Raw genomic sequence first — 25865 nt, forward strand, 5'->3', positions numbered from 1 at the left:
TTTCTTTTTCTTCGATTTCTCGTCTTTTTCGCGGACCCAGAGTTTCCCTCCTTTCCCTATATCTATAATTCACGGAAAACGCCAGTGCGATGCGGTTTGCAGATTATCCATAGATATTGGTAGATGTTTGGAGATTGATTCTCCCCTCCCTTTTTTCTCCCTTTCCCTCTTCGTTCGTGTTCGAGTAGAATTTTCTATCCTTGTAGAACTTCTGGCGCCGCAGAGTCAACATGGAGAGAAAAGTAATAATAATTGTGCGTTGAAAGTTCGAAAAAAGCCAAGACCAGTAAAGTGGAATAAAAGACAAGACTCAAGTAAAAAAAGGCAGAGTTGAGAGAGGCATAATATCGATTCGGGTTTTTCGTTTCGTTTCGGTCATCCTTTTTCTGCTATCCACCTCACAACGCCTGGACCTCAGAGTTGGGCGGCGGCTGGGGCATCTCCAGCTTGGTTGATCCAGACATCATCTTTCCAAAGGCAATACCGACACCCTCGATGACGGCCAGCAGGACGGCACAGCCAATGGCGTTGTTTCGGGCAGCCTTGACACCACCACGGAAGGCAAGGGAGCCGCCGGTGAAGAAGCCCGCACTGCACAAGGGTTTTGTTAGCAACTCCAGTTTCACCCATAGGCTCGCCGGTGTCAACGGATGCAATGCTCACATGATGGCGTTGTAAGGATCCTCCTTCTTGCGGATGCCCTTGACGGCGCAGTCAAAGGTCGAGAAGAGACCGCCCCAGACGCCAAAGTTGCCGCCCAGGACGGGAGCTCGCATCTTGACGGCGGTGATGGCACCGATGCGGCGCTCGCCGTAGGGAGAGTTTCGGAAGCCCTTGATGCCGTGCCAGATGGTTCCGCCAATGGCCTGTAGATCAAAACAATCAAAAACCAGTCAGCCCGCCATGATACCCAAAATCTTGCGTCGATGACAACCTGTGGTGCCAATGTGGGGGGAGGGAGGGGAGAGAGAGAGAGGCTTTATCAACGTACGCCCATGGCAAAGGCACCGCCAAAGTCATTGAGAATGACAAAGGGACAAGGGTCGCGTCCGTGATCCATGGCTGTGGGAGAGAATCGAGTCGAAGGAGGGGGTTGGGAGAATCGGGGTCGATGATGTCGTTGCTTTTGGTGGTGAGGAAAAAAAAGTCGGTTTGCACTGGCTGAGCCGGGATTTGGTTTTTTGGAAATCTAGAAATTTCGGGCCGCGGCGCCTGTTCCGTTTTCGCAAAGGCCAATGAATGGAGTGGCGGAATTTTGCGTTCCGTTTTGGTAACGGGGGTCACATGATCCGTTTGATACGGAGGAGGTATGCGTTTGGAACGGAGCTAAATCTCAGTACAAGTGACTTGATACCAAACAAGTTGCACTTCAGACACTTTTTCATGCATGCTGCAGAGGTGATTGAAGCAATCTAACCCATTGTCATGGCTATTCTCATGGTAACAGCTGCATAGGCAAGCTTGAAATTTGGAATCAACGCCATACAATGTAAGTACTGTGATGTTGCCTACTTGGGTAGGTCCATGTATACAAGTATCCTTTAGACCTTTCAAACTTTCACCCTCCATGATTTGCCACTATTATTGCCAACTTGGGGATCTCCCGTCTCACGGGTAGTACTAATGTACAAACTCCCTCCTCGTCAAACAAATGCAGCCCTATGCAGCTAAACCAGATCATTCAAATTGCCATCGAGACGCATCGTACAAATTCCTGCATGTGTCGCATCCATCCCCCCAAACTACCTAGCTGCAGAGCACCCTCCATCTCCAAAGAACTAACGGCTTCGGCTCTCCGCGCGGGCTTCGGCTTCAAAACTCCACACACTTATGGACTACTCACATCCCACATAGATAACACATCAAGATCCGAGCAAAGAAACAGTCCACGCAATTCAACGTGGCCATTTCGCGCTCATTAACCATCTTTGGCTCGCCGTTGGTTCGACTGCAAAGGGATTGCGAGTGGTTCTGGAGCCCATTTCCATCAATCATATGCTCCGTTGTACCGGATTTGGCATTTCGGTCCCAACGTGGGCCAACATGCGTGACGCCGGACATGCGCGGCGCCCCGGCAGTCTTTCCCGAATAGGGCTCGCCGGAGAAGACAAAGGATCCTCACGAAAAAAGGTCCAAAGTCGAATAGCTTCGATGGATTGCCATGTACGAGTAACGGACGGCATTAGTACCCGTAACTTGCATATAAGATAGTCGAAACCTCCTTGTAATTGTAGTCTTGCAGTCTCGCAGTCTTCATCTCAAATCCCAAAAGGTCATTCTGCTTGCTTGCCCATCATGCCTCTCACAGTCCGCCCCGCTGCGGAATCAGACCTGTCTCGCTCCATCGCCATCGAAAAGCGAGCCTATGGCCCCAACAAAACGTCTCCCATCTTCTTCCCCGGCGAGGGTATGAAGCCCGAGGACCGCATCGCCATCATGACGACGCGCATCAAGGAGGAGCCCGCCACCCAGTGCATCAAAGTCGTCGACACCGAGCTCGAGGCAAAGGGCGAGGAAGCCATGATTGCTTTTAGTATGTGGTTCATCTGGTCCGGAGATCTGAGACCAAGCTTTCCGAAGCGCCAGTGGGGAGCGGGCACCAACCTGGAGGCGTGCGAGGCGTTTTTCGGCGAGATGGACCGGAGATGGTGGGCGAGGTTTGAGGGGAAGCCGCATGTTTGTAAGTTGAACTATGCAATCCTTGTAAGACAAGACAACTCACTCATTGTGGCCGTTCAGATCTCAAACTTCTTCATACCGACCCCGACCACCAGAAACGGGGTGCCGGCGGCCAGTGTCTCAAGTGGGGAACCGCAGAGGCCGACAGGCTCGGGCTCGTGTCGTATCTCGAGGCGTCTGAGGAAGGGCGGCCGCTGTATGAAAAGTACGGCTTCAAGGAGGTGGGCAGGATTGTCGTGGACTTGACGAAATGGGGCGGCACTGAGCCTGCCATTGCATATTTGATGCTTCGCCAGCCGGTGCTGAACTAGAATTTTTGTTTATTTTTTGTTAATATTTACTAGTTTGGGTAGTATGATTTATGATATATTTATTTGTTGTTTTCTTATCACCTTGTGTTTTATTGTGGTTTGGGGAGTGAATTAACACTTACTCAGTCATCTGCCTTCAACACCACGCATTAATAGTCACCGCCATTATGAGTAACGGCATAATAACGATAAAGTTCAATTTTCCAGCTTTAATCGCTACTCTATCTTTCAATTATCGTGAATGCGCCACACCCTGCACATGCGACGCCAAAACAGCCGTGACTGCACACAACCGAAGGTTTCTCTCGCCGATGAGTCAGTGAGGCTGAATCTGGGGAAGTCACAGAACAACAGCGCGTAAAGCCACAACAGCGCACCTATCCAATGAAAGCCAACACAAAAAGAGATTCCGACGAATAAACTCAAGACGTGTAAAGTATAAGAGATGAACAGTCCAGGAGATATATAAAGCTTGAGGTTTTCTCTAGGATTGCTTTTGCTTTGTTCAGCACTCTCCCATCTTTCAACACCAAGCACAAGCAAGCACAAGCACAGCTCAGCAAAAATGACAGAACCATCAAAACAAACTCGACCTCTCTACTTTTGGAGAGAAACAGATCCCAAAACAGGCTGGCTCTCACAATGGTACTTTTGCCCCTTCAAAGACGACAAGAACCCAGCCATCATCTACGAAACCGCCGAACAGTAAGCATCATTATCATCATTATCATCAACCTCCACATCATCAAACAAATAGCTAATAGCTAACACACCTTTAGTTACATGATGTATCAAAAAGCAATCCTCTTCAACGACCAAGCCTCCGCAACCAAAATCCTCAAACGAGGCCTCCACCCACGTAAAATCAAAGCCCTCGGGCGTAAAGTCACGAATTTCTCTGAAGACACCTGGAACGCCAACCGCGAAGCCATCGTCCGACAAGGCAATTATCTGAAGTTCACCAATGCTGTAACAGAAGAAAGTTTTTGTCTTGGCCAGACGGGCGATTTACCGCTTGTTGGGGGCTCGTTGAGGGAGACGCTGTTGGCGACGGGGGAGAGGGAGCTTGTGGAGGCGAGTCCGTTCGATGCCGTTTGGGGAGTCGGGTTTAAGGAGGCGGATGCGGATGGGAGTAGGGAGTATTGGGGTTTGAATCTTTTGGGTAAGGCGTTGATGGAGGTGAGGGATATGCTTAGGGAGGAGAAGCAGGAGAACCGTGGTTAGATCTGACAGGACGAGGGGATTCATCAACCATTTGAGAAGTACGACGACTTACACTTTAAGCTTATGAAGACTAGATTGAATGACCAAAGATACAGGCAGATTCGAATAGACAGAAACATCTTTCCAATGCCTTGAATCGCCTTTTTGTCCATTTGATGATTATGTCTATATGTCTATATCCCAACCTCTCGCCCACCCTCCCCTCCTCATATCATCATCGTACATGTCAAAGCGCCTCCTCTAGGCGCCAATAATAGAGCGGTGTTTTCATCCTGGCATGCTGTTCCCATGCCCCCATATCCCTTTTTTCCCCCAAATTTTTTTTGTCTCGTTTGTCCCTTGGATATACATCTTCCACATGCTTCGATGACATAATAATACATAATTAACACAGATCAACAAGGCTCATTCGCCAAGGATCACTCCCATGCTCCCAGACGCCGTGAATCATACAAGAAACGAGTACAAGTCATGCTTTCTTTTTTTCTTTTTCTCTCTTCTTAGACCCAGTCTCTTCCACTCTTTTGCATCTCAATCAAACGCCAGCCCCTAGTCTCTGGGTTGTTGACGTCTTCCGGAACTCTGGTGATACCAATGGCGTATGTAACCTGCTGCACCTTGTCCTCCATACCGGCAGCCAGCTCGTTGGTCTTGGCATTGCGGTAAACGTGGACCTCTTGGGTTCGGCAGGTGATGATGAAGACGGGAATCTCACCAGGATCCAGCATGCGGGCCTTGAGAATGTCGACGTTCCTGATATCCAGGATACGGCCATCAGACTTCATGCCTGCCTGGAGGTATTGCTTCGTGAGAGCCTCGTAGACTGAGAATTGGGCGGCCGAGAGCCACTGCTTCAGCACCTCTGTGTCTCCCTTGACGTAGGCGTCCAGCACCTCGGGGAGAATGTACTCGCGCAGCTCCTGTAAGAAAGGCTCGCTCTGGAACATTGGGTCCATTTGACGGAACTTCTTGATGACCATGGCCGTCTCGTTCTCGGCAAAGAAGCCGCCAATCGTGTCGGTGATGCTTCGGGCCGTCGAGATGAGGGGGTTTTCTGACTCCTCGTATTTGCCCTTCATGCTGAAGACGCCCTGCACAAACTTGTTGCTGTCCCGGAAGTCTCTCCAGGCTTCCTTCCAAGCCGCATCCTTGTGCAAAGTAACGTTGGTGCCGGCGCTAGTGATGCGGTGATTAGAAACTTGGTTCGCTAGCTATAGGGGTTGGATGATAGTTAGACTTACTTGGGATCCTCCTGAAGGACTTCGTCTCCACCACGTTCTTTGGCCATCTGCTCTCTTCTTCTCTTACGCTCCTCCTTCTCGACCCAACCACCGTACCTAGAAGAGGAGCCATCGTCAATGACGTTCTTGACGTTCTTGTAGGCTTCGGTGTCTCGGATGGGCTTTGTGGCCTTGTCCACGGCGTCGCCAGTGACGTTGGCGGCCTTTCGCACACCCTTCATGACGGATGTGTCCCAGGTCCAGGCGGCGCCCTTTCCAATGGCTGTAGCGGTGGTCTTTGCGACTTTGGATGTGGTTTCTGAAATGGCGCCGGTGGATTTCTCGTAGGCCTCTCGAGCTCGTCGGACTGATTCGCTCTCGGCAAACTGGTTTGCGGACGCAGCAATCTGCTTGGTCGACTCGTTCCACTCTTGGGACTTTTGAAGCTCAGTGTTCATCGTCTCCATGAACACCTGCCAGGGAGTCTTGTCGCCATGCGGCGGGGGTGGAGGAAGATCCTCCTTCTTTTCCTTGTCCTTGCCGTCTTCCTTGCCGTCCTCCTTGGCTTCTTCCTTGCCGTCGGCCTTTTCTTCGGAATCCTTGGTCGGTTCTTCCTCAACCTTGGTTTTTGGCTCAGCCTTTTCCTCGGCGACCTTTGCCTCGGCCTTTGGCTTCTCCTCCTGGAGTCTCCGGCTGCTTACATGCAAGAGCCGGGATTGTGAGGCAACTGAAGGAATTCGCAGTTCGGCAGGAAGAAAGCTAGATCTCAACGGCATCGACAGCGCAGCGGGAAGCGCCGCACGCTCGAGGCTCGCGGCATTCCGGACAGGCTTCTGCGCAAGCTGAGAAACTAACCGAGTGTATGCGGCGGGACATCGGCCATAGGCGGGGGCAAAACGAACAGATGCCCTCGAGAGAGCATTTTCCGAATTGGCAGCGCTGCGGGCAAGAGAGTTCATTTTTCTGAGCAAGAGAAAAAATCACAAACAAAAAAAGAAAAAAAATCTGCAAGTGGCTGCAGCAGCACTTGGACAGAGCGGCGGGGAGAGGAGGATGGAAATGCGGGAGGATTTGGCTCATGTGCGGACTGGAAATTTTGGTTTCGCGATGTCGGCTGGCGGCGGAAAGGCAGGCGGACAGCCGGGTGAATGCCGGCACAATCCCACTTTGCCGCCACTACGGCCGCGGCCATTCCGATAGCGTACGAAAATTCGAGATGTTGTTGATTGAGCTGATTTGACGACAAGTTCAATTCGCAGCAACAAAAGCGGCGCAGACAGCATGAGCTCATCACTGAGGAGCTGCGTTGCGGCCCGGCCGCTGGCTCGCATTTCGCAGGCGGTCACATCACGGAACGGCATCCAGAGCGTCCGGTGTCTGTCCCAGACAAGCGCACGATGGGAGGATTCAAAAGATGCAAAGCCAGAACCACCCAAGGCGGTGCCTCCAAAGCCTCGAACCGAGTCGCTCCTCGACAGCATCTACAGCATTACTCAGGCGCCAAACAGCCGGTCCGCGCAATCCAACCCCATGGGAAGCCTCTCCCAAAGCATGGTCTTCCAGGCCCTCAGCAAATCCAACATCGACACCAGCGTCCTGTCAGGCGGTCCCTCGCAGGCGGCACAGAAGAAGGAGGATGAATTGGAGCCGTTCCATTTCCACGTCTACTCGCACAAGCACAACACTCACATTACATGCACAAAGCCCAATCGGGAACCCATCATCTCCATGTCATGCGGCAACATTGGCTTCAGGAAATCACGGCGGGGCACCTTCGACTCGGCCTACTCTTTGACAAAGTACGTTTTGGAGCGATTGATTCACACGGGATGGCCAATGAAGATCCAGCGCCTCGAGCTGGTCCTCCGAGGGTTCGGCCAGGGCAGAGAGGCCGCCGTCAAGGTGCTGATGAGCCCGGAAGGCAAGGTGTTGCGGGACAAGATTGTGCGGGTTGCGGATTCAACAAGGATCAAGTTTGCAGGAACAAGGAGCGAGAAGCCAAGACGCTTGTAGATGCTCGGTTGCATCAGCTATATGATGACATGCTGCCGAATGTACCATATCTTGTACAAACTATACCAAAGAAGAATGAACAAAAAAAAAAAAAAAGACAACAGAAATGCACCACCCAAACTAGGCTGCAGTCGCAAACCGTGACGACATCAAACTCATGACATGAAACTCCTGACCCTCATGAAATATAATGGTATCGTTCCGACCCAATAGCCTGCAAATGTTAGGAAAACGAAGGGAAAGGCCTGAGCCATAAACGCCAATCTGATCTGCCCATCAACAAAAATAAAAAGAAAAGATAACAACAAAGATAATGCTCCCTGGACAGAGCCATTATCACGGCCGAATAGCCCTCTCTGCGGCTGGAAGCTGTCTGCCTGATGTGTCCCGGAGGATCTGCTTCCCTTTGCCGTTTCCTCCTCTGCGGCGCTCGTCGTCGCTGTTCCACTCGTTGTCCCGTTCCGAAAGAAGATGCGGCCTCTGCTGCCCCAGCATGCGCGACCCCTCATCCGCATGCTCATCGTCGTCCTCATCATCGACAAGTTCACCATCTGCGCTTATGTACTCTGGAGGCTCGATCCAATCCCTCGGCACGACGCAAGGCAGTGCGACTCCAATGCTCGCGGCTCGATTCAGCCACCCGGGGCCCGCATCTCCCGTCAGCTTCTTGCACAGATATGACGTAAAATGGTTGCAGTTTTTTGTGAGCAGGTTGTACGAAGTCCCGAGGAACTCTTCCGAAGCGTCTCGCAGAGCAGCGTCGATTTCCTCCGACGTGGCAAGCGTGAAGCCGTGCAGAATCTCGCACTTGAAGGTGCCTCCCGGAGGTTCAGTCCTGGGCTTTGTCCAATACACTCCGGTGACTCCGCGCCTATCGTGGCCGCCATACGCGTATTCTCGACCGTTGATGACCACTCCCGAATGAAGCAGAGATGCCCCTATTGTCCACAAGACGGAAGCGACTCTTCCGGGCTATTGGAGTCGAGCATGTGTTAGCAATCGGAGCACTCGATGGCTTATCAAAGAGCAGAGTTGTTGCACAAAGAAGAGCTGTGGCGAAAAGCCGAGGCTTGGAGGTGTACTTACCGGCAAAAGGTCGTAGACATGGATTTTGATCTCCGTCTTTTGCAGCGACAGCGTCGACCTATGTCTGCTGGTGCGCTGGCCGGAGTGATGATGTTGTTGCGAAGGCATTGCGACTGTAGTTGTGGTTGCGATTGCGATCGTGATGCGGAGAGGGAAATGGAGGATGGAGGATGGAGGATGGAGATAGTCTGTGTCTCGCGTGTAAGTCGTGAAACAATGCGGGGATTCGGGTTTAAAGAGACAAGATAAAGAAGTGCAGTGACAAAGAACAGTGGCGAGAACAAGAGCAGCACGTTAAGAATGAAGACGGCGTAAGTGTTCCAATCTCAGCTTGGTGGTGATGATTGTGTCGAGGTGAGATTGAACAGTTGAGATGGATGAGATGGATCAAATTGCTTACGTCGGCTCCCCAGAGCTGGAGATGCCCTGTAAAGAAGAAACTCAGTACTACTCCATCCAGGCCCCGGGGCGGCCAATAGTGCCCGGTTCAATAGCTCTTCAATAGCGACGCAGCGCCTCTCAGCTCAATCGCTTCCGGCAGCGCCGCAATGCCGAACAGCTCCAGCAGTGGATTCTGCCTGCCCTATGACGCATGCCCTGACTAAGACCCGGGAAAATCTAGCGCCGAGCCCGACCTGAGCTTCAGCTAAAGCCCAATCAATGTGGGGTCAATGCTCAAATTTCATTCTCACCATCTCCCCTCCTCTCCAGGAAAAAAAAAATTATAAAAAAGAAGGCAAAAAAGGGCCAGCTTCCATCTGCGCCCCGTTGCTCTTCCAGCGTCCGATATTCTCTCGAATCGGTCGCTCCAGGCTTGCAATAGCCCGACGGCCACATTGGCGCCCTCCGTCGCGTCCTCAGCCTCGTTTTTGGCTTCTCTTCTCTTCGTTTCTCCATCGCGCGCAGCAAGGTCTGCAGCCCTTGGACCGTTTCCGCCCTCTCGACTCCTTGTCCCCTTTATCCCCTCCCGTCACTACGCAAAATCAAGAAAGATGCCTCCCAAGAAGGCCGTTGTCGAGGAGAAGATTCCTCTGGGAAGGCCTGGCAACAACTTGAAGAGTGGCATTGTGAGCAATTACTCTCTGGCCCAGCCCTAGTGGCTGCCTGCCCCTCCTCTGCTATGCGAGTGCTTCAGATTTCCTAACTCGTCGTCCGCTCTCCAGGTCGGCCTCGCCAACGTCGGCAAATCTACCCTCTTCCAGGCCATCACAAAGTGCAACCTTGGCAACCCAGCTGTATGAAGCCCCCCGCCCGTCTTTCTTCATCCGGGGTGCTGACAGCCTGAAGAACTTTCCCTATGCCACCATTGATCCCGAAGAAGCTCGTGTCATCGTCCCCGATGAGCGATTCGACTGGCTCGTTGAGAAATACAAGCCCAAGTCCGTCGTCCCCGCCAACTTGACCATCTATGATATTGCCGGTCTCACTCGCGGATCTTCTACCGGAGCTGGTCTTGGAAACGCTTTCCTTTCCCACATCCGCGCTGTCGATGCCATCTTCCAGGTCGTCCGATGCTTCGACGATGCTGAGATTATCCACGTCGAGGGTGATGTCAACCCTACCCGTGATCTGGACATTATCAGCGAGGAGCTAAGACTCAAGGATATTGAGTTTGTCGAGAAGGCTCTCGAGAACCAGAAGAAGAAGACTCGCATGGGTGGCCAGAGTCTTGAGCTGAAGAAGGCTAAGATTGAACAGGAGATAATTGAGAAGATCTTGGCCTGGCTTCAGGACGGCAAGGAAGTCCGCAAGGGTAACTGGGCTCCCAAGGAGGTAAGCAAACTGTCTTTTTTCTTTTCCGCGTCCAATTCCTGCAATTTCCCTGATGACAAAGGGCCTTGACGGCCTGACCAATATAAACCCAGCTCTTCGAATGTCCATGACATACTGAGAAGAAAAATATTCTGAACCCATTGCTTTGCAACTCTGTCGCGTTTACTTTAGCTTCTAAAGTGGTAGCCACAATGCTGACAGTTTCAATCAGATTGAGGTCATCAACCCTCTGTTCCTGTTGACAGCCAAGCCTGTCATCTACCTTGTCAACTTGTCTGAGAAGGACTATATCAGAAAGAAGAACAAGTACCTGCCCAAGGTTGCCGAGTGGATCAAGGAGCACGCCGAAGGCGACCCCATCATCCCCATCTCCGTCTCATTCGAGGAGCGCTTGACCCGCTTCGAGACTGAGGAGGAGGCCAAGGAGGAGCAGAAGAAGGTTGGCGCCGAGTCTGCTCTGCCCAAGCTGATTGTCCAGATGCGCAAGGCTCTGCAGCTGGGCAGCTTCTTCACAACCGGTGCCGACGAGGTCCGCCAGTGGACCATCCGCAACGGCACCAAGGCTCCCCAGGCTGCCGGTGTCATCCACGGCGACTTTGAGAAGACGTTTATCCAGGCCGTTGTCTACAACTACACCGCCATCAAGGAGCTCGGTGACGAAGCCGAGGTCAGGGCCAAGGGCAAGATTATGACCAAGGGCAAGGATTACGTCGTTGAGGATGGTGACATTATCCTCTTCAAGGCCGGTGCTGCCAAGGGTTAAATAGCGTCTCTACCGAGGAGTGTGTAGTGATTTCTTTTTATGTCCCTGGGTTAGGAAAATGAACAAAGTAAAATACCACCGCCTAAATTGTCGTGTTGTGCTTTGCTCGCTTGTGATGTTTTTGCCTGTGGCCCGTGAGTTGTTGGCTCGTATTACGGTATACTCGTAGCTCTGTATAATCATATTCACCAGAGATGATCTGTTTAAATTATTATTTCTTTTTTATAAAACAATGACTATGACAGTTGCTCTAGCTGTGCCCACACGCATTCATTCATTCACTCAGTAGTCCAAATCACGAGAGAACTATTTTTTGCCAGGTAAAACAAACTCATCTGGTATTGAATTATAGGAAAATCTTCAAAGAGTGTCTGATTAAGTAGCTATCTACATATATATATAGGAGTCATTTCATTCATAAAACCAAGAAAAACCACAAAAGAAAGAAAGAGAGAAAGGAGAAAAGATTACTGAAAATTACTAAAAACGGCGTCTTCACTCTGGAGGTTGCAACGAGGGGAGCAGAGTACGGAACCAGCCGCATAAAACATCTCTGCAGAACTCCCATCACAAGCCACCATACTTGACGCCCCTCTTGCCCATCTCCTTCCTCCCGACGGGATCCTCAGGCCACACCCAGCCACGACTCCGCTTGGCCTCGCGCTTCTCAGCCAGCTGGGGCTTGGGAATCCAGTTGTCGCGAGCCTTGGCTTTGCGCCGGGTGCCGTCGGCAGGAGCGCCAATCTCGGCCTTCCAGTGGGCGTGGCCGGCGGGCGTGTGGTCACTGGCGAGTTGGCAGAGACCCCAGAGAGCGAGACAGGCAGTCAGGGGAACGCTGTCCGACGAGTCTAGCTCGGCATCGGAAGCAGCTGCGTTGAGCTGGACGGAGGTGATTTCCAAGTCGCCGAAGAAGGGTGTTGACTCGGTGCCTGCGCGAACCAGGACAAGCTCGATCTCGGTGAGGATGAAGCCGTAGCGGCAACCGTGCTCGCGCATCGCGTAGTGCAGGGCGGCAAGGCCTCGCAGGTAGTCAACGCGCTTGATGTTACCCTCGGCGCGCATACCGGTGTTGAAGCGATCAAAGCTGCGGACCAGGCCGACCACTCTTGCCGTGGGCTTGCCACCAAAGATGGCGGCAGCGGTGGAAGACTCGCCCATGGCGTTGGCAACGAAGATGAGGTCGTTGACACCTGAGGCGGTCTTGGCTGGTACGGAGAGCTGCAGAGGGCGGTTGGAAGAGATGGCCAGTGCAGAGTTGAGCTTGGGGAGGTAGTACGAGGCATAAATGCTGTGCAGGGCAGCCTCATTCTCGGGGTGACGAGATGAGAAGGCGGGTGTCTGAAGCAGAGGAGCAGGCACAGGAGAGTGCAGCAGAGCAGATGCGCCCGGGAGAGACAGGATTGCCGAGGCATTGAAGCTTGACCATGAAGAGACGCTGCGAACATCCCACCAGAAGTGCTTGATTGAAGGATCCCGAAGAGGAAAGGAGATGGTGCGGACCAGAGACGCAGCAGGGTTGGAACATGTTAGATGATCCATGAGAGTGGTGGACGGTGCTGGCTCAGGAGTAGCAGCGGTGGCCAGACTCAAGGGTGATGGAGCACGGGGGAGGTAGGATGGGAACATGTAATCCGACTGCTGCGAGGCTGTGGTGGTGGCGGGCACAAAGGGCATCTGACGATAAGTGGGATAGCCATACTTGTCAATGGTGGCAGCGTCAAGGTTGAGACTCGTTCGGCGAGACGGCGGCAGGCTGTCATGGGCGAAGCTTGCAGGCGAAGCAAGAAGCGATGAAGGGAAAGCCGTGGGCTCATCCTGCGTCTGCGGGGGAGGCGTAGCAAAGGGTGAGATGTGAGCAAAGGCCATGTTGGCGACGGTCTCTGGGTTGGTGTAGCTCCGGGAGTGGCTTGTGCGGAAAGGCTTGGAAGCAGGGGGAGGCGGGGTGGATTGTTGATGGGCAAGCCTTGCTCTTGCTGAGCGAATGGAGCTGGAGCGAGAGTGTGATGCGCGAGCCATGTGAGGCTGGCTGATATCCTGGTCCTGGGAGCGAATCTTGGGCAGCAGAAGGGGGCCATGCTGGCGGACGGGCGGGCTTGCGCGAGGAGGAGTGGTGAAGCGAGAGCACACCGAGTCCGCTATTGAGTCTACCGCAGAGGCGGCAGCGGAGGCTGAAGAAACTGTTGAGTAGATGGATGAAGCCTTGGATACAGATCGAGCACGGCGGCTGTGAGAGTTGTATGGCAGCTGCAGGAGGCTTGATGGGTAGTGGTCGAGGCTGTAGGCTTCCATGAGAGGCACGCTCTCCATGGGAGGGGTTGTAGGATCTTCCAGTGAGGGCGATGGAGAGGGAAATGTGAAGTCGAAGGCGACGTCGGCTACCAGACTGTGTTTGGACATGTGTAAGCATAAGATGCACAAGAGGACCTCATAACAATGGAGAGTGTAACTCACGCTGACATGATGGCGGTTGTGGTGGTGTTGTGAGGGCGAAAGTGAAAAAGTAATTAAGTGACCGTATTAAGGCGATGAAGGAGACCGGCTCCAAGGTGTGGACAGGTGAGTTTGTTTTCTTTTCTTGTTTGTGAGAATGGTGTATATAAAACGAATCTCCAAGTGTTTGGAATATGTTCGGCCAGCGAGCAGGGATGTAATCTAAGTGAAAACTGTATGCGACGTTGGTTTGACAAAAAAACAAAGATGCAAGCACAAATCAAGAGAGGAAAGGAGAGGATATTATGGAGAGGAATGGACTGAGGCGAGAGAACGATTGGAAACCAAGGGACGAGGCCGTCTTCTTGTACTTGGTGCAGGCGTTGGGGGTATGAAGGGTCCGATGATGGTCGCCAGGCCACGGCCGTCGTTGGGGGGCGTGTGCGATGGCAAGCGGCCGAGGGCGTGTACTGTATGAGAGAGTGGAGCAGCCGAATTGGCAGCTTAGGAACAGGCCTCGAGTGGCATCGCATCGAAATATTTGCTAGGAGCACCCTCTCTCTCATCCATGTCGCAGCAGCCGTGTCTGTGTCTACCGCGAGAGTCGCCAGCGGCTCGTGGATCAGCGAGGCGGCGGCTTAGTTTGCTTAGCCCTTTGCCCACACCCTCGAACACCATCCGCGTCTGTCTGCCCACTTTGGCCTGTCTTGGGCATGATATAGTATCATGATGGCATGAAACGCGACCCGACGTGTACGGGGGGTTGAGAGTGAGACAGACAGAGTCGGTCATTGACGGGCCCGGACGCGCAACAAAGACGCTACCTGACCAGCATCATGATCGATTTGTTGTGTTGTACAAGAAGCTAGCTAGCAGTAGCAGCACCATAAGGCGTCAGTCAGTCGAATATGTTGAGGCTGGGGTTTGTTAGTAACGATGCCCATGCCCATGCCCATGCAATGCGGCCCAGAGCTTGGGATCCGGCTTCGTTGCCGCCCCCGCCCCAAAGTCCTAGGTATTCTCGCTCTGTTTTTCTCTCACCTTGAAAGACGCAAAAACGACGATGCAACCAGGATCTGCCCCAGCCTGCTGACCGTTGGCCGTCCATGCAGAATTGCCGGCAGACGAGGCCACGGCATTGCGGCTTCTAAGTGGATGGAAGCCCACCAAGGCGCACCCTGGACGCTTCTTTTCCTGGCCGACTTTTCAGGTGGGGGGTTGTGGGGCCCCTCTCTCTCGCACCACCCAGCAAGAATTGGATGAAAAAAAATGCGCTGTAAATAATTTGACACCCGCCTAAATACAGCGTAGGGCTCAGAAGGCTCTAGCGGGTGTCGGGGGCTTAGCGGGTTGCTGCAGGCGCCGACCCGGTGAGTGGCCAGCAGCTGCCCATGACTCATTTTAGCTTCAATTGGAGCCCTAGTGGTTATTTCGTGTGTGCACTCGACCGTGTCTTGAAAGCAGATCGATGTTGGTTCGTTGTTGGACGCGCGCGAGATGGGCGATCGCGCGGATCTCGTTGGATCTTGGCATTTGCAGGAATCGCGAAATTCTTAAATCACGTTCTTTTATACACTTTCGTTGTTCTTTGTGCGTGCCTTTGGTTACTGCACCAGTCTTTCTTTGTCTGTACTACTACTACCTACCTGTAATAGTGAGCCTGCCAAATGCAATGCATCCATCAACTTCTATTCGTATCGCGTTTCTGCTGCCGCGCCAAGCAAAGAGGCTCCTCCACTCACACGGGCTCTTTTGTCTTTTGGACCCCAGAAAATGGATCAATTATCATGCTCAAGGTATTACGGAGTACAGATGCTGTCTTCCGTACTCCGTACTAATACAGTATCATGTACCATGTACTATCCATCGCAAATAATCCATACCATCGTTGCCGCAGTACTGAATCAAATTGTAATAATAGAAATAATTAGACGCAGCTGCCTGGTCCCAGTCCGGCTCGTACCGAAAAAACCTGCTCTCTGCTCCGTACTCTGCTCTATTTTTGCTTACTTAAAATTGCCCTCCGCCGCAAATAGGCGCACGCAAGACAAAGAAGCCACCATGGGAGCGCCGTCTTCCGGGCGCTTAGAGCGGGGGTGAGGCCACAAAGCCGCCGGGCGCTTAAGCCCAGCAACAGCAGCTCATCTGCCCTGCCTGGTCTTGGTCTTGTCTTACACGCAGCAGCATTGTATGAACATAAAGACAACCTGCAAGACCAGCCCGTGATCCGAGCGTCCTGTCGCACCACCGATCGGATTGACGCTTTTTTTCCTCTCTCATATTACGGTTCCCTTCCGGATTACACCGTCCCACTACGGCGGCTGCGGAGATTCGCTTTGCTGAGCACTGTCCATGTCTTCGATTATACCCCGACCCAAGTTACATACAGTACCAGCACAGTAAATATACCAAGATTTAATATTAATATTTAATTCTTCAATGTTAATGCTTCGCCTACCTCCCCATCCAGGCGCGTATCCCCCAGCCAATAACCATCCGCAAAGCCTCCCTCATTGCGTGTATCTTGCCATTCGCCACAGCCGCCCGCGCGTCTGTCGCACAAAGCAAGATCCGTCTCCGTCCTACCGCACCACATTACAGATCGCGCATCTTCTTCTTTCTTTCTTTCTTCCCAGCCCAGCGAAACACGTGTAGTTGGTGTCCCAAAAAAGTATCAATCCATCTCTAACGCGCCTCTTCTTCTTCTTCCCCCGTCCATCGCGTCCATCCAATCGGCTTCTCGCACGCCTCTTCCGCGCACTGATTGGCTCTCCGTCTCTCGAATCGCCCGTTTTGTAGCCCACGCTAACATTTCTTTAGTTCCCCTCTGAACCTTGTCCCAGAATACTGTCCATACTCAAAATACTTTAGGTAGACACAGAATACGCACCCCACATGAGAGATTCGCCATGTGTGCGCTGTCTAGTCCCAAGCTCCAGGGTTCGTCATCAGCTTAGTTAGCTAGTTAGTTAGGCTTTCGGGTTCGGGATGCGTTTGGTGTTTCATCTTTTCCCACCGAACCCAACATTTTGCGATTTTTCGTTTCGAAACATGCCCGAAGCGGTGACGGCATTCGTAAGAACTCGCGAACCTGATGACTCTTCGTCTTAGTTTAGGCTGCGTGCATGCATCCCGTATGCACGATTTCCTTAGTATGGCTGAAGGTTTTTTTTTCCTCATCTAGCCTTGGATTCCACTCGTTACGAAAGATGTCGGGTATCAAACTGGTTTCACCGTCATTTAATCTATCTGGCGTACATACGGCCATGGTTCGGGTGGAGATGTAAAACCTCGTCTAGATATGCCAACTCATCAACGGCATCCACTACTTTAATTTTCCTCTTCTGAAGAGTCATAGCATACCTAGGGTAGCAAGCAATGTGCATCACATCTCTTATTCCCGGGTAAGGCATACTCGTCATCTCCATCACAGAGTGAATATGGTAAAACCATGTAAAAAAAAGATTCATCGCTGTCTTTTCTATCGTGATAATTAAAAGAGAGAGAAATAATAAGAGTATTGTAGCATAATCTTTTATCGATTCTTCCCCAACGCCCGGTGCCAAACCAAAGTTTTAGTCGTAAAAGAGGTATCCAGCACCAACAGACACATCATGCAGAAAACTAAGCCGTCCCATTCGCCCTTCTAGCCCCCTTCTTAGTCGAAGCCCAACTCTGCAAGTCCCTGGCCAACGATTTGTGCGCTGTCGCGTCTTTTCTGTGACGCGTCGTCGCTCGTCGCCTCACTTACACGCTGGCATGTGAGCAAAAGTTCGTCTCTCTTTCTTGTGACTCAGATCACAATCACTCCACTCCGCTTGTTTCGTTTCCTGTCGGCACCTCATCCCCGTCCTCGGTTTCTTGTTTCTGATCCGTTGGGGGCGATGGGGGTCGTCGCTGTGACATGGCATTCACCCCCCCTTGTTGGTAGTTCCCCAGTCGTACTATCCGCAACGCTCGCATCATGCCTTCGAGCCTTACCCGTTCTTGCACCACCATGCTTCGGGCGTACTCGCGAATGGCCCTGAGGCCCATTTGATCGTGCAGCTCCTGCCATCCAGCCAATTCGCTGGCTACTGTCTGTTGCGTGTATCGAAGCTCCCTGGACAGTTGCGACGCCTGCTCTCGTGATTGGCGTGCTCGCTTCTCCTTCTCCTCTTGGTGTCGCTGTCTCGAGTCGTCGAGCAAGCCTAGGGGCCATCTCGAAGGTCGCAGCGCGGAACTATCGTTTCTATCCGCCTCCCGTTTGGCTGCCGTGATCTGTCCAATAAGATTCGTCGGCCTAGCTAGCGAAGAGAGTAATGCCTGCACCGTGGATTGAATCGCTAGAAGCGTCGTGTGAAACACAGCTTGTGGGTTGTGCTGAACGGGCGCCATGGCCCGAACAAACACCTCCATGCCTACAATGTGCTGCGGGGGCAGATATTGAATGGTAAATACTGCCCGATACAGCAGCGCTGATGCATCGTAGAAATCTAGAAAGAGGGGAATTGTTTCATCGTTAGCCGTGTTCCCATTGTCCATGGGTGGTCGTCAAGGCTTAGTATTAGCACTCACCTGTAGCAACTTGGCCAACAGCATTCGCACGTCTCGTCACGCTCTTCGTGGAGTAACTAATGCTTCGGACCATCTCTCGCGCGTGGTTGACGAATTGCTCAACTTCCCGTACGTCCTCCATAGGTTCGTACTCTTCGCGGATCTTCTCTACCCTTGTTTCCGTTTTGAGTTTTGTTCTCTGCTCCATGGCTTCTAGTTGTAGTTCTGGTACGAGGAAGAATTCCCACAGCATCTCGTGAGTAGAAAGCGTGGGATGGCTCAACATGATTTTCAGAAACCAGTCCGTTCGTATCTGGATATCTCGCAGCGCCGCGCGAGATGGCCTCGAGGGTAGTTGGAACGGCCATCTGGTGTCTGATATCGAAGGTATCCATGACGCAGGATTCTCCTCGGCCAGCAAGCGTGCCAACTGCTCAAAATCAGTCAAAGACCGGCGACTCGTAGTAACCGTGTAACTGTCATGATCTGTTGGAGCTGCCGATTTTAGCACCAACCTAACTGTGCTGTCCTCGACGAAAAAGGCTCTGACGACTCCCGTTATCCGCCCGTCCCTTGCGGGTGGCATGCTGAAAAGACCAAGGTCGTCAATTCTATTTCTGACATCGTCGTCTTTGGCCAGCTCTACTGCCGTGAGACCTCGTAGTTCTTTAGCCCCAATGTCTACTCTAGGGTCAGCAAAAAGAGCCCTGACCATATCATATCGGCCGTATTTGCTGGCAACCATGAGCGCTGTAAACTTCTTCTCGTTCGTCGCGTTGACATCCACGTCACAATATTGCAGGATTCTCAACGCCAGTCTCGGGTCATTCATAATGTGCAGCAGAGTGTTTCCCTTTCCGTCTATATGCTCATCCACGTGCAGCGGCTGCCCGTCAAGCTGTGTTTGCTGCGCAGCCCTGATACCATCCTCAACCATGGTATAGTACTCCACATGATCGTAGCAGCGACACAATGCGAAAAGCGGCGTCTGCCCATTCTTGTCTCTTTGGCGCCAAGGGATCAGGGGTCCAATAACCCCTATCATCCAAGGCGCGTTGAACAGGTAGTGCCCAACACTTCGGCCCCAAATGTCTTGTATTGAAAAGTACTGGCCCAACTGTCCTGGGTTGGACTTGTCGAGCAGGTAGTCAAGGAATGAGTTAATCAGCTCTCGGTTACCTAGCTGAGTGGCAGCACTCAGTAGCGTGGTGTTTTCGTTATTCACGTCTCTCAGCACAATGTCAAACGGATAGTATCCAGACAAGGACAAGAGATAGCCCAACGTTTCTACACTTCCACTCTGCACGGCCATCATCAAAACGGATTCACCCAGGGCACTGCTGGTCTGTGCAAGCCTCTCCACAGAGATGTCACCTTCCAGCGCGCTTCCCAGTGTGCCGATGGTTGCTATTGAGTGGTACGAGAACTCGGATGCACTTGACAAGCTCCTAGTGTCCATAGCAACTCTCTTGGTTCTCTTGAGGGGTAGATCGAGTATTGACTCGTTTGCGCCATCGCCGCTGGCAATCTGAAAGGGGAATACGTGGCCAAGCCCAGTGCCGTGAGAGAATCGGTCCGAGGAGTTCAACACAAGCGATGATCGCCTTGACGAGCCATGCGCCAGCTTAAACGGAGGCTTGGGAGGGGTTCGATCGTCCACATCGTTGTCACTATCTTCGATGTCGTCGTCATTGCCAACTGCGCAAGGATTCGGTTCCATTATGTTCCTCAGTTCCTTCAGGTCTGCTCCCTTGGCGGCATCCCACAGAGCCTTGTTCTTCCTACTGGCGCGGCGTAAGCCCGCCGAATCTGTGAAAAGATATGCCAGAACAGCTTCGAAAGTGCTCAAGGCATATCCCATCTCCCCGCTGTCTACATCCTCGACAAAGATGAAATTCCTCACATAGGCAAGGCGAGCCTGTAGGTTTTTGGCTTGAGATCGAATCACGACGTACAACAACAGGGAAACCAAGGTATCGGCGTTCACAGTCATAATCGCCTTTTCGGATGATGGCAAATCTGTTCCAGAACCGCCAAGAGGCCTTGAGGTATCGGTAAGCTGAGAAGCGATCTTCATGGTCGATAGTAATAAATCCAGCATTTCCTGTGGGCTCATAGCGGTGGAAATCTTTCTGAATTCTTCGACGGCAGGGTTGAGCTGTGTAACAAGATCGTGTTTGGCTTTCATGCCCCCGTCGATGGCGATTCCTAATTGGGAGATGTCAATGAATTCCATTTTCCGAATCTTGGCTTCGAGTTCCAAATCATCTCGCCGCTTGATGGCGCTGAGCTTGCCAAAAAGCAGGCCATGGACGTTCTCAGCAATGTAACGCTCAATCAGCTTTTCCACAAGGGGACCCGTTAGATCTGTTGTAGCGCCTAGTAGCGACAGCTGTTGTTTATCCACTCCTTGGAAGATATCAATAGCAGCCGTAACAGCGCTCTCAAGGGCCGCGCGCATAATATCCTCATCATCCTCAACGAAAAAGTCCTCTACAACAGGTAGGCTATTATGATTGGCTTTGCCGCTCTTAACCGTCAGGCTGTCTGCCCTCGCCCTTTTAGCTGCGGTCGCAACAGGGCCGTCTGGCTTCGGATCTGGAATGTATGAGGCAGACGGCGGGGGTGGCAGCGGCTTCTGGAAGACTGTTGAGAATTCGATGAAGAGTTTCTCCAGCCCGGGTTGCATTTGGCGAGCAATCATGGGGAAGTGGTTGAGAAGATCATGGAAGCTCCTAATATCTTTCTTGCGCGGCAAGGCATTGTCCGCTGAGTCGCCGTTGGTCTGCTTCTTTTGCTGTTGCTCCGCAGCCGCGCGGCTCCTGGTGCCAGAGACGAGAACCGCGGGCTCGAGCCTGATCTCCTCCCACGTTCCAACAAGAGGTTTCGAGATGAAGTATACCAGCCATTGTCGAGGTTCGAAGACGTCGGGGTACCAGATGGTGTCGTTGAGGATCTGGGCTTGCGCAAGAGACTTGAAACCTGCGGCGATCCAGGTTAGCCGTGTTTCGGCTTGAAGAAGGATATAGTTTCGCTAGTAGTATACCTTTGTTACTGTAGATGAAAGAGTCCTTGACAATGACGCTCCTCCCGTTCAGCGTGTTGAACTGGCGAGCCTTGCCTCGCGCTTCGCGCAAGTTCTGCGTGCTGTCCTTGGCGCCCACAGGCCCGTCAGGCCCGGCGATGCGCAGCACATGGCTGGCTAGAAACTCCTCCGAGGCGACGACCTCGTGGGCCGGGGCGCCGCTCTCCGTCTCGCGATGGGTGAGAAGCACATCGGTCAAGGGAACCAGCAAGATGTGGTGGTGGACGGGGGTGCACTGCGCAACGACCTGGCTCTTGAAGAAGGCGGACAGAAAGGGGTTTAGTGGTTGCATTCACTCGACTTTGCTAGGGAAACGTCGTCGAGCCGTGTCGATCTCCTGGTGGGAGCGGGAACGGAAGCGGAAGCAGTTTGGTTGGGAAAGGCTGAAGCTGAGGTTGGAGTCGGAGATCGAGCTGGAGATCGAGGGGGGAATCGAGGGGGCGATCGAGGGGGTGACTGCGGAATGGTCGGCCAGCGAGAGACATGAAAAAACGATGGAATGTGCGTCGGGCGAGGTATCAATTCAACAGAATGCTATCGTAACGAAATCGGCATCGGATCATCGGCGGGTGCAGGGTCGAGGGTTTGCGCTGAGATGCGAAGGAAATGCTTGGGCTGAAGCTGTTTGCAAGGTCAAGATACGAGATAGCACAGGTGAGCTGCAGAAGATAATGGACTGGGCTGGACTGACCTCATCCCACGCGTTTCTGCTCCAGCGGGCTTAGACCAGCCTGGAATCCCTTGTACCTGGAAACCTTTTGTGCGCTAAGATGCGGGAGTGTGCACGGGCCCCTGGAGATTTTATTGTCCGATTTGCACTTTGGAAGAGTCAGTAGTTCCATGTGAGGATGAGATGGGCTACCCGGGAGCGAGAGGCTGATTTGATGTTTATGGTTCTCTCTCCATCATTACTCGATGAAAGATGGATATTCATAGGTATTTTACTGCATGTATTAATTATTCAAAGGGTTATCTCAACATCGTTGGGTTTGCAGCGGGAATAGAGTTAAACTTTGTTTGACAACCATTTAGCCTTAATCACTTATCACAGCCGTTGATAAGGCATCATACTGCAGAACCAATTCACGTGTCAATGATAAAACTCAAAATTCTTATCATCCATCACCCTCAACCATTAATTACTACTATACCATGCTCATCTATCCATTGGATATCGGTTTACAGAGACGACCAAATCTTTCTCCACAGCGGCACCCTCTTTGTCTGCTCCTCCTCCTCATACCCTCCTCCTCCTACCTCAATGCCGCTCTTATCAAGATCGTTCCTCCGTCCACTATCCAAATCAATATCCCAGCTCCTCTTGAAAGGATCCTCCCCTCTCCAGTACAGCTTGCACACCACGTATATAACGCCAAAGAGTGGCAGCAGAATATACGCATCCACAAATTTACCCGCAGTAAACGGAGACAGTGTTGTCCATCCCTGCACCAGCGCGAGGAAGACGTTGAAGAAGACTCCAAAGTAGGGACTGTAAGGGTAAAACATGCTCTTGAACGGCAAATCGCTTACTCGGCGCTGCTGTGTCGTCCAAGCGCGGCGGAAGCGGATGTGAATGAAGCTGATGCTTCCCCAGACCAGGAATGTGCTGACTCCAGCAAGATTGATGATGTAGCTGTAAGCCTTTGATGCTCCGGTTGAGACATTCATCATAGAAATGGCACCGACGGCATTGGTGAGGACAATGGCCCAGACGGGGACGCCTCGCTTGTTGACCCAGCCGAGGATCTTGGGTGCCTTTCCAGACTGCGCCATATATAAGATGGTACGAGAGCCAATATAGATGGATGAGTTGACAGCAGACAGACAGGTGATGAGGATGAAAGCATTGATGAGATGAACACCTAATACAACAGTGATTAGTACTTTTGCAAATGTTAATCAAGAAAATTCTCAAACAAACCTCCGTTCCAACCAGCATTCTGGATGGCTATCGTCATCGGGCTCTGCAACGCCTTGGCCCCTCCGTTGATCAGCTCGTCAGAATCAGCTGGGCAAGTGAGGCCAAAGAAGAAGGCAGATCCCATGTAGACAAAAATGATGCGGAAGAACACTTGACGGATAGCCCGCGGAACTGCAACACCCGGATTTCTCGTCTCCGTGGCGGCAACAGCAACAGACTCTACTCCAGCATAAAATGTAGAGCAAAAGACAAACACAGTGGCAACTCCTCGGAAGCCATGACCGTTGAAGGCTCCAGGATGATGCCAGTATCGAAATCCAATGGCCCCGTCCTGGCCAATGAGCCCGCCAGACGCATATACAATGGAAAAGATGAAGTAGGCTGTTAGACCAAGGATCTTTATGAGCGCCAGGATGTACTCTGCTTCTCCAAAGGCCGTGATGCCTCCAATGATTTGAAAGGCCAAGAATACGGTCCACAGAATAAGGAACCAGCCCCAGAGAGGAACCCCAGGTGCCCAGAAATTGAGAATGCTGCAGATGACGTTGTACTCGCTGGCCAAGACGGTGGCCCAGATGATGAAATAGTTCCAACCAACGGCCACGGAGAATGACTTGTCGACCATGCGCTCAGCTAGCGAGACAAAGGCGCCACCACCCGGGTACAGAGTGGTGATTTCACCCAGAGATTGCATGACTGAGAAAGCAATGATACCTGGACAGTTTTAGTTATAGAAGAGCTAGACTCTGATATCAACAAGCATACCGATAACACCAAATCCAATAATTAGAGACGCTGGCCCTCCGCTGTTCAACGCGCCTCCTGAGCCAACCAGCAAACCGGGACCAATGATACCGGCGAGTGCCATCATGGACAGATGGCGATTTTTCAACCCGCGCTTGACACCTGAATCTGGGTCGATCAAGCCTTGATCACTGTTGTCCACGCTGCGCACTCCATACTGCTGCTGATATGCCGGAGCGTCTTCGGCAGAGACATCATCCAGTCGCGGCTCGTCGTCAAACTTGCCGGACCTGTTGTGGCGAAACATGGCGATATCCCTTAGTTCACTCGTATTCTCTTTTTTCCTTCCCTCGAGTAGTCGCTATAGCAATTGTTACAAAGAGAGGAGAAGAGGTGCTGGCGGGGGAGGAGCAACGAGCTGTAAATAAGGCAGAGCTTCAATGAGACAAATCCCCAGCACGAGCCCGAAAAATCCAGAAAAGCGGAATAACCATCCAGCCACCGTGATGATGCAAGAATAGAGATTTCATGTAAGACGGCTCAAGTCCGAATACTTCTCTTATTTCGAGTCCCTGCGATTTGCGACGCACTAACGCACCTGGGCACAGCGCGAACCGTGATGTTGCGATGGTGGTTTTTTTCCTCTGTGACTTCTGCTCTGACTCGTTGACCTGCTAGTTAGCCGTGGTATTCGAGACCCTTGCTGGCGGCATCTAGCTTGCAATCACGTCACTTCACGTTTTTGCCTCCACATGGTGGATGTGGATGGAGAAAGCGTTTGCGGTGTGCGAGTGTGAGACATGCGAGGCTGGGTGGAAGAAGGAAAACTTGTGTGTGCTACGTATGCGAGATCGCTTCATGTGATCAATATTCCAATCTGCTTAAACTCACAGCTGATTTACTAAATTCGCCTAATTCTTTTTCTTCTTCTCATTTATTCGAGAATATTGCTCGCGAGCTGCGTCGCTGTCCAAGGCATCCATTCATAATCCCGGTCCTTGATATTGAGCTAAAAATGGCGCCGATCACGACATCGCCCTTGGACCCATAGTGGAGAGCCTTTCAATAGCCAAAGCGGCACAAGGCTGTCAAATGGTCAGAATATGGCCCAGTGACATTCAACATTATGTATGAGTATGCGCTGATGAGAAAACGAAGATTCGTTGGGCATTTGGTATTTATGAGGCAGTACCAGTGATGGAGTAGAGAAGTATATGTATTCGGCTTGGTTGCAGAGATTTGAATCTGTGTTGACCTGGGACCCAACACGGGACGGAATACACCATACAATCAGGGATTGGATTGCTTCAAGAACGAACTTAAATATTGTATCATATTAGCTATTGTCCTCTCATCCTCTAAGTTTTTACTCCCTGGCTCTTTCTCATTGCACAATCATATAACCAACAGTCTCAAGGGATGTATTTCTTGGGCTCAACCAACCAACCCGCGGCTGAGAGACTACTATTGTATTGACATATATGCGAAAATCTGTCGAGTTCTCTCTCAACCCAATACTGCTAGGGTGATATTTCATTAAGAGAAGCATGTTAATCACCAAAGATCTCGAGTGGAAATCTACACCCACGTAAATGAACGCCTCTGGTACAGTAAACAGACATAAACGGGGCTCGCCAGACAGCCAAGTCAGATAGCCTACGCATACATGAGTGCGCGTACTGATACATTTACACAGTTAGATCATGCGCCGAGGATCCGATCGGATCACCGGTGAAGCATCGAATCTCGTGAGCCGAGTTGGACCTGTATATTACGAGGGAAATTTCTGCTCCATTCTCGATACGACCACCCTGATGATATGAGACATGCCTATTTCGGAATTACTCATCATCGGAGATATGCGTATTATCAGCTAAATGCTAGGTTATGTGGTTATGACACCCTGAAAATATTTATTTCATTATCCATTTATCTAGGCTATTGTTTTTCTTCAGAAGACCACTTGTCAAGTAACTCAGTAATCTCCTTCTCTCACCGATGTGACGGTCTAAACGTCCTACAGCAAAACATGTTAGATGTGAGGAGCCGGTTCTGGTTTGTAAGTAAAAGACACAACTCG

General features: G+C 51.7%; 10 protein-coding genes across 10 annotated transcripts; 4 read left to right on the plus strand and 6 right to left on the minus strand.

Moving 5' to 3' along the window:
• Nucleotides 1-398: 398 nt before the first annotated feature.
• T069G_09166 (tim17/Tim22/Tim23/Pmp24 family domain-containing protein) lies at nucleotides 399-1060 on the minus strand (the record flags this gene model as incomplete). Its single annotated transcript, XM_056176376.1, has 3 exons — nucleotides 399-591; nucleotides 664-866; nucleotides 992-1060. The coding sequence occupies 3 exons, from the start codon at nucleotides 1058-1060 to the stop codon at nucleotides 399-401; spliced, it is 465 nt and encodes a 154-aa protein (XP_056024854.1).
• A 1235-nt stretch (nucleotides 1061-2295) lies between these two features.
• On the plus strand, nucleotides 2296-2990 carry T069G_09167 (acetyltransferase (GNAT) family domain-containing protein; the record flags this gene model as incomplete). The annotated part of the gene is made up of 2 exons (XM_056176377.1): nucleotides 2296-2680; nucleotides 2740-2990. 2 exons carry the CDS (start codon nucleotides 2296-2298, stop codon nucleotides 2988-2990), a joined length of 636 nt encoding a protein of 211 aa, XP_056024855.1.
• Nucleotides 2991-3555: 565 nt separating this feature from the next.
• Nucleotides 3556-4214, plus strand: T069G_09168 (uncharacterized protein; the record flags this gene model as incomplete). Its single annotated transcript, XM_056176378.1, has 2 exons — nucleotides 3556-3695; nucleotides 3770-4214. 2 exons carry the CDS (start codon nucleotides 3556-3558, stop codon nucleotides 4212-4214), a joined length of 585 nt encoding a protein of 194 aa, XP_056024856.1.
• A 500-nt stretch (nucleotides 4215-4714) lies between these two features.
• On the minus strand, nucleotides 4715-6393 carry T069G_09169 (tim44-like domain-containing protein; the record flags this gene model as incomplete). The annotated part of the gene is made up of 3 exons (XM_056176379.1): nucleotides 4715-5390; nucleotides 5456-6193; nucleotides 6290-6393. 3 exons carry the CDS (start codon nucleotides 6391-6393, stop codon nucleotides 4715-4717), a joined length of 1518 nt encoding a protein of 505 aa, XP_056024857.1.
• A 322-nt stretch (nucleotides 6394-6715) lies between these two features.
• T069G_09170 (ribosomal protein s11 domain-containing protein) lies at nucleotides 6716-7447 on the plus strand (the record flags this gene model as incomplete). The annotated part of the gene is made up of 1 exon (XM_056176380.1): nucleotides 6716-7447. The coding sequence occupies one exon, from the start codon at nucleotides 6716-6718 to the stop codon at nucleotides 7445-7447; it is 732 nt and encodes a 243-aa protein (XP_056024858.1).
• Nucleotides 7448-7783: 336 nt separating this feature from the next.
• T069G_09171 (PPPDE putative peptidase domain-containing protein) lies at nucleotides 7784-8641 on the minus strand (the record flags this gene model as incomplete). The annotated part of the gene is made up of 2 exons (XM_056176381.1): nucleotides 7784-8419; nucleotides 8534-8641. 2 exons carry the CDS (start codon nucleotides 8639-8641, stop codon nucleotides 7784-7786), a joined length of 744 nt encoding a protein of 247 aa, XP_056024859.1.
• Nucleotides 8642-9525: 884 nt separating this feature from the next.
• Nucleotides 9526-11069, plus strand: T069G_09172 (50S ribosome-binding GTPase domain-containing protein; the record flags this gene model as incomplete). Its single annotated transcript, XM_056176382.1, has 4 exons — nucleotides 9526-9600; nucleotides 9697-9768; nucleotides 9821-10306; nucleotides 10518-11069. The coding sequence occupies 4 exons, from the start codon at nucleotides 9526-9528 to the stop codon at nucleotides 11067-11069; spliced, it is 1185 nt and encodes a 394-aa protein (XP_056024860.1).
• Nucleotides 11070-11636: 567 nt separating this feature from the next.
• On the minus strand, nucleotides 11637-13528 carry T069G_09173 (uncharacterized protein; the record flags this gene model as incomplete). The annotated part of the gene is made up of 2 exons (XM_056176383.1): nucleotides 11637-13452; nucleotides 13521-13528. The coding sequence occupies 2 exons, from the start codon at nucleotides 13526-13528 to the stop codon at nucleotides 11637-11639; spliced, it is 1824 nt and encodes a 607-aa protein (XP_056024861.1).
• A 3775-nt stretch (nucleotides 13529-17303) lies between these two features.
• Nucleotides 17304-21412, minus strand: T069G_09174 (vacuolar sorting protein 9 (VPS9) domain-containing protein; the record flags this gene model as incomplete). Its single annotated transcript, XM_056176384.1, has 3 exons — nucleotides 17304-17974; nucleotides 18057-21017; nucleotides 21082-21412. The coding sequence occupies 3 exons, from the start codon at nucleotides 21410-21412 to the stop codon at nucleotides 17304-17306; spliced, it is 3963 nt and encodes a 1320-aa protein (XP_056024862.1).
• Nucleotides 21413-22299: 887 nt separating this feature from the next.
• Nucleotides 22300-24092, minus strand: T069G_09175 (amino acid permease domain-containing protein; the record flags this gene model as incomplete). The annotated part of the gene is made up of 4 exons (XM_056176385.1): nucleotides 22300-22659; nucleotides 22732-22982; nucleotides 23042-23755; nucleotides 23807-24092. The coding sequence occupies 4 exons, from the start codon at nucleotides 24090-24092 to the stop codon at nucleotides 22300-22302; spliced, it is 1611 nt and encodes a 536-aa protein (XP_056024863.1).
• Between the last annotated feature and the right edge of the window lie 1773 nt (nucleotides 24093-25865).

The sequence above is a fragment of the Trichoderma breve genome, chromosome 6, assembly GCF_028502605.1.
Source record: "Trichoderma breve strain T069 chromosome 6, whole genome shotgun sequence".
Lineage (NCBI taxonomy): Eukaryota > Fungi > Ascomycota > Sordariomycetes > Hypocreales > Hypocreaceae > Trichoderma > Trichoderma breve.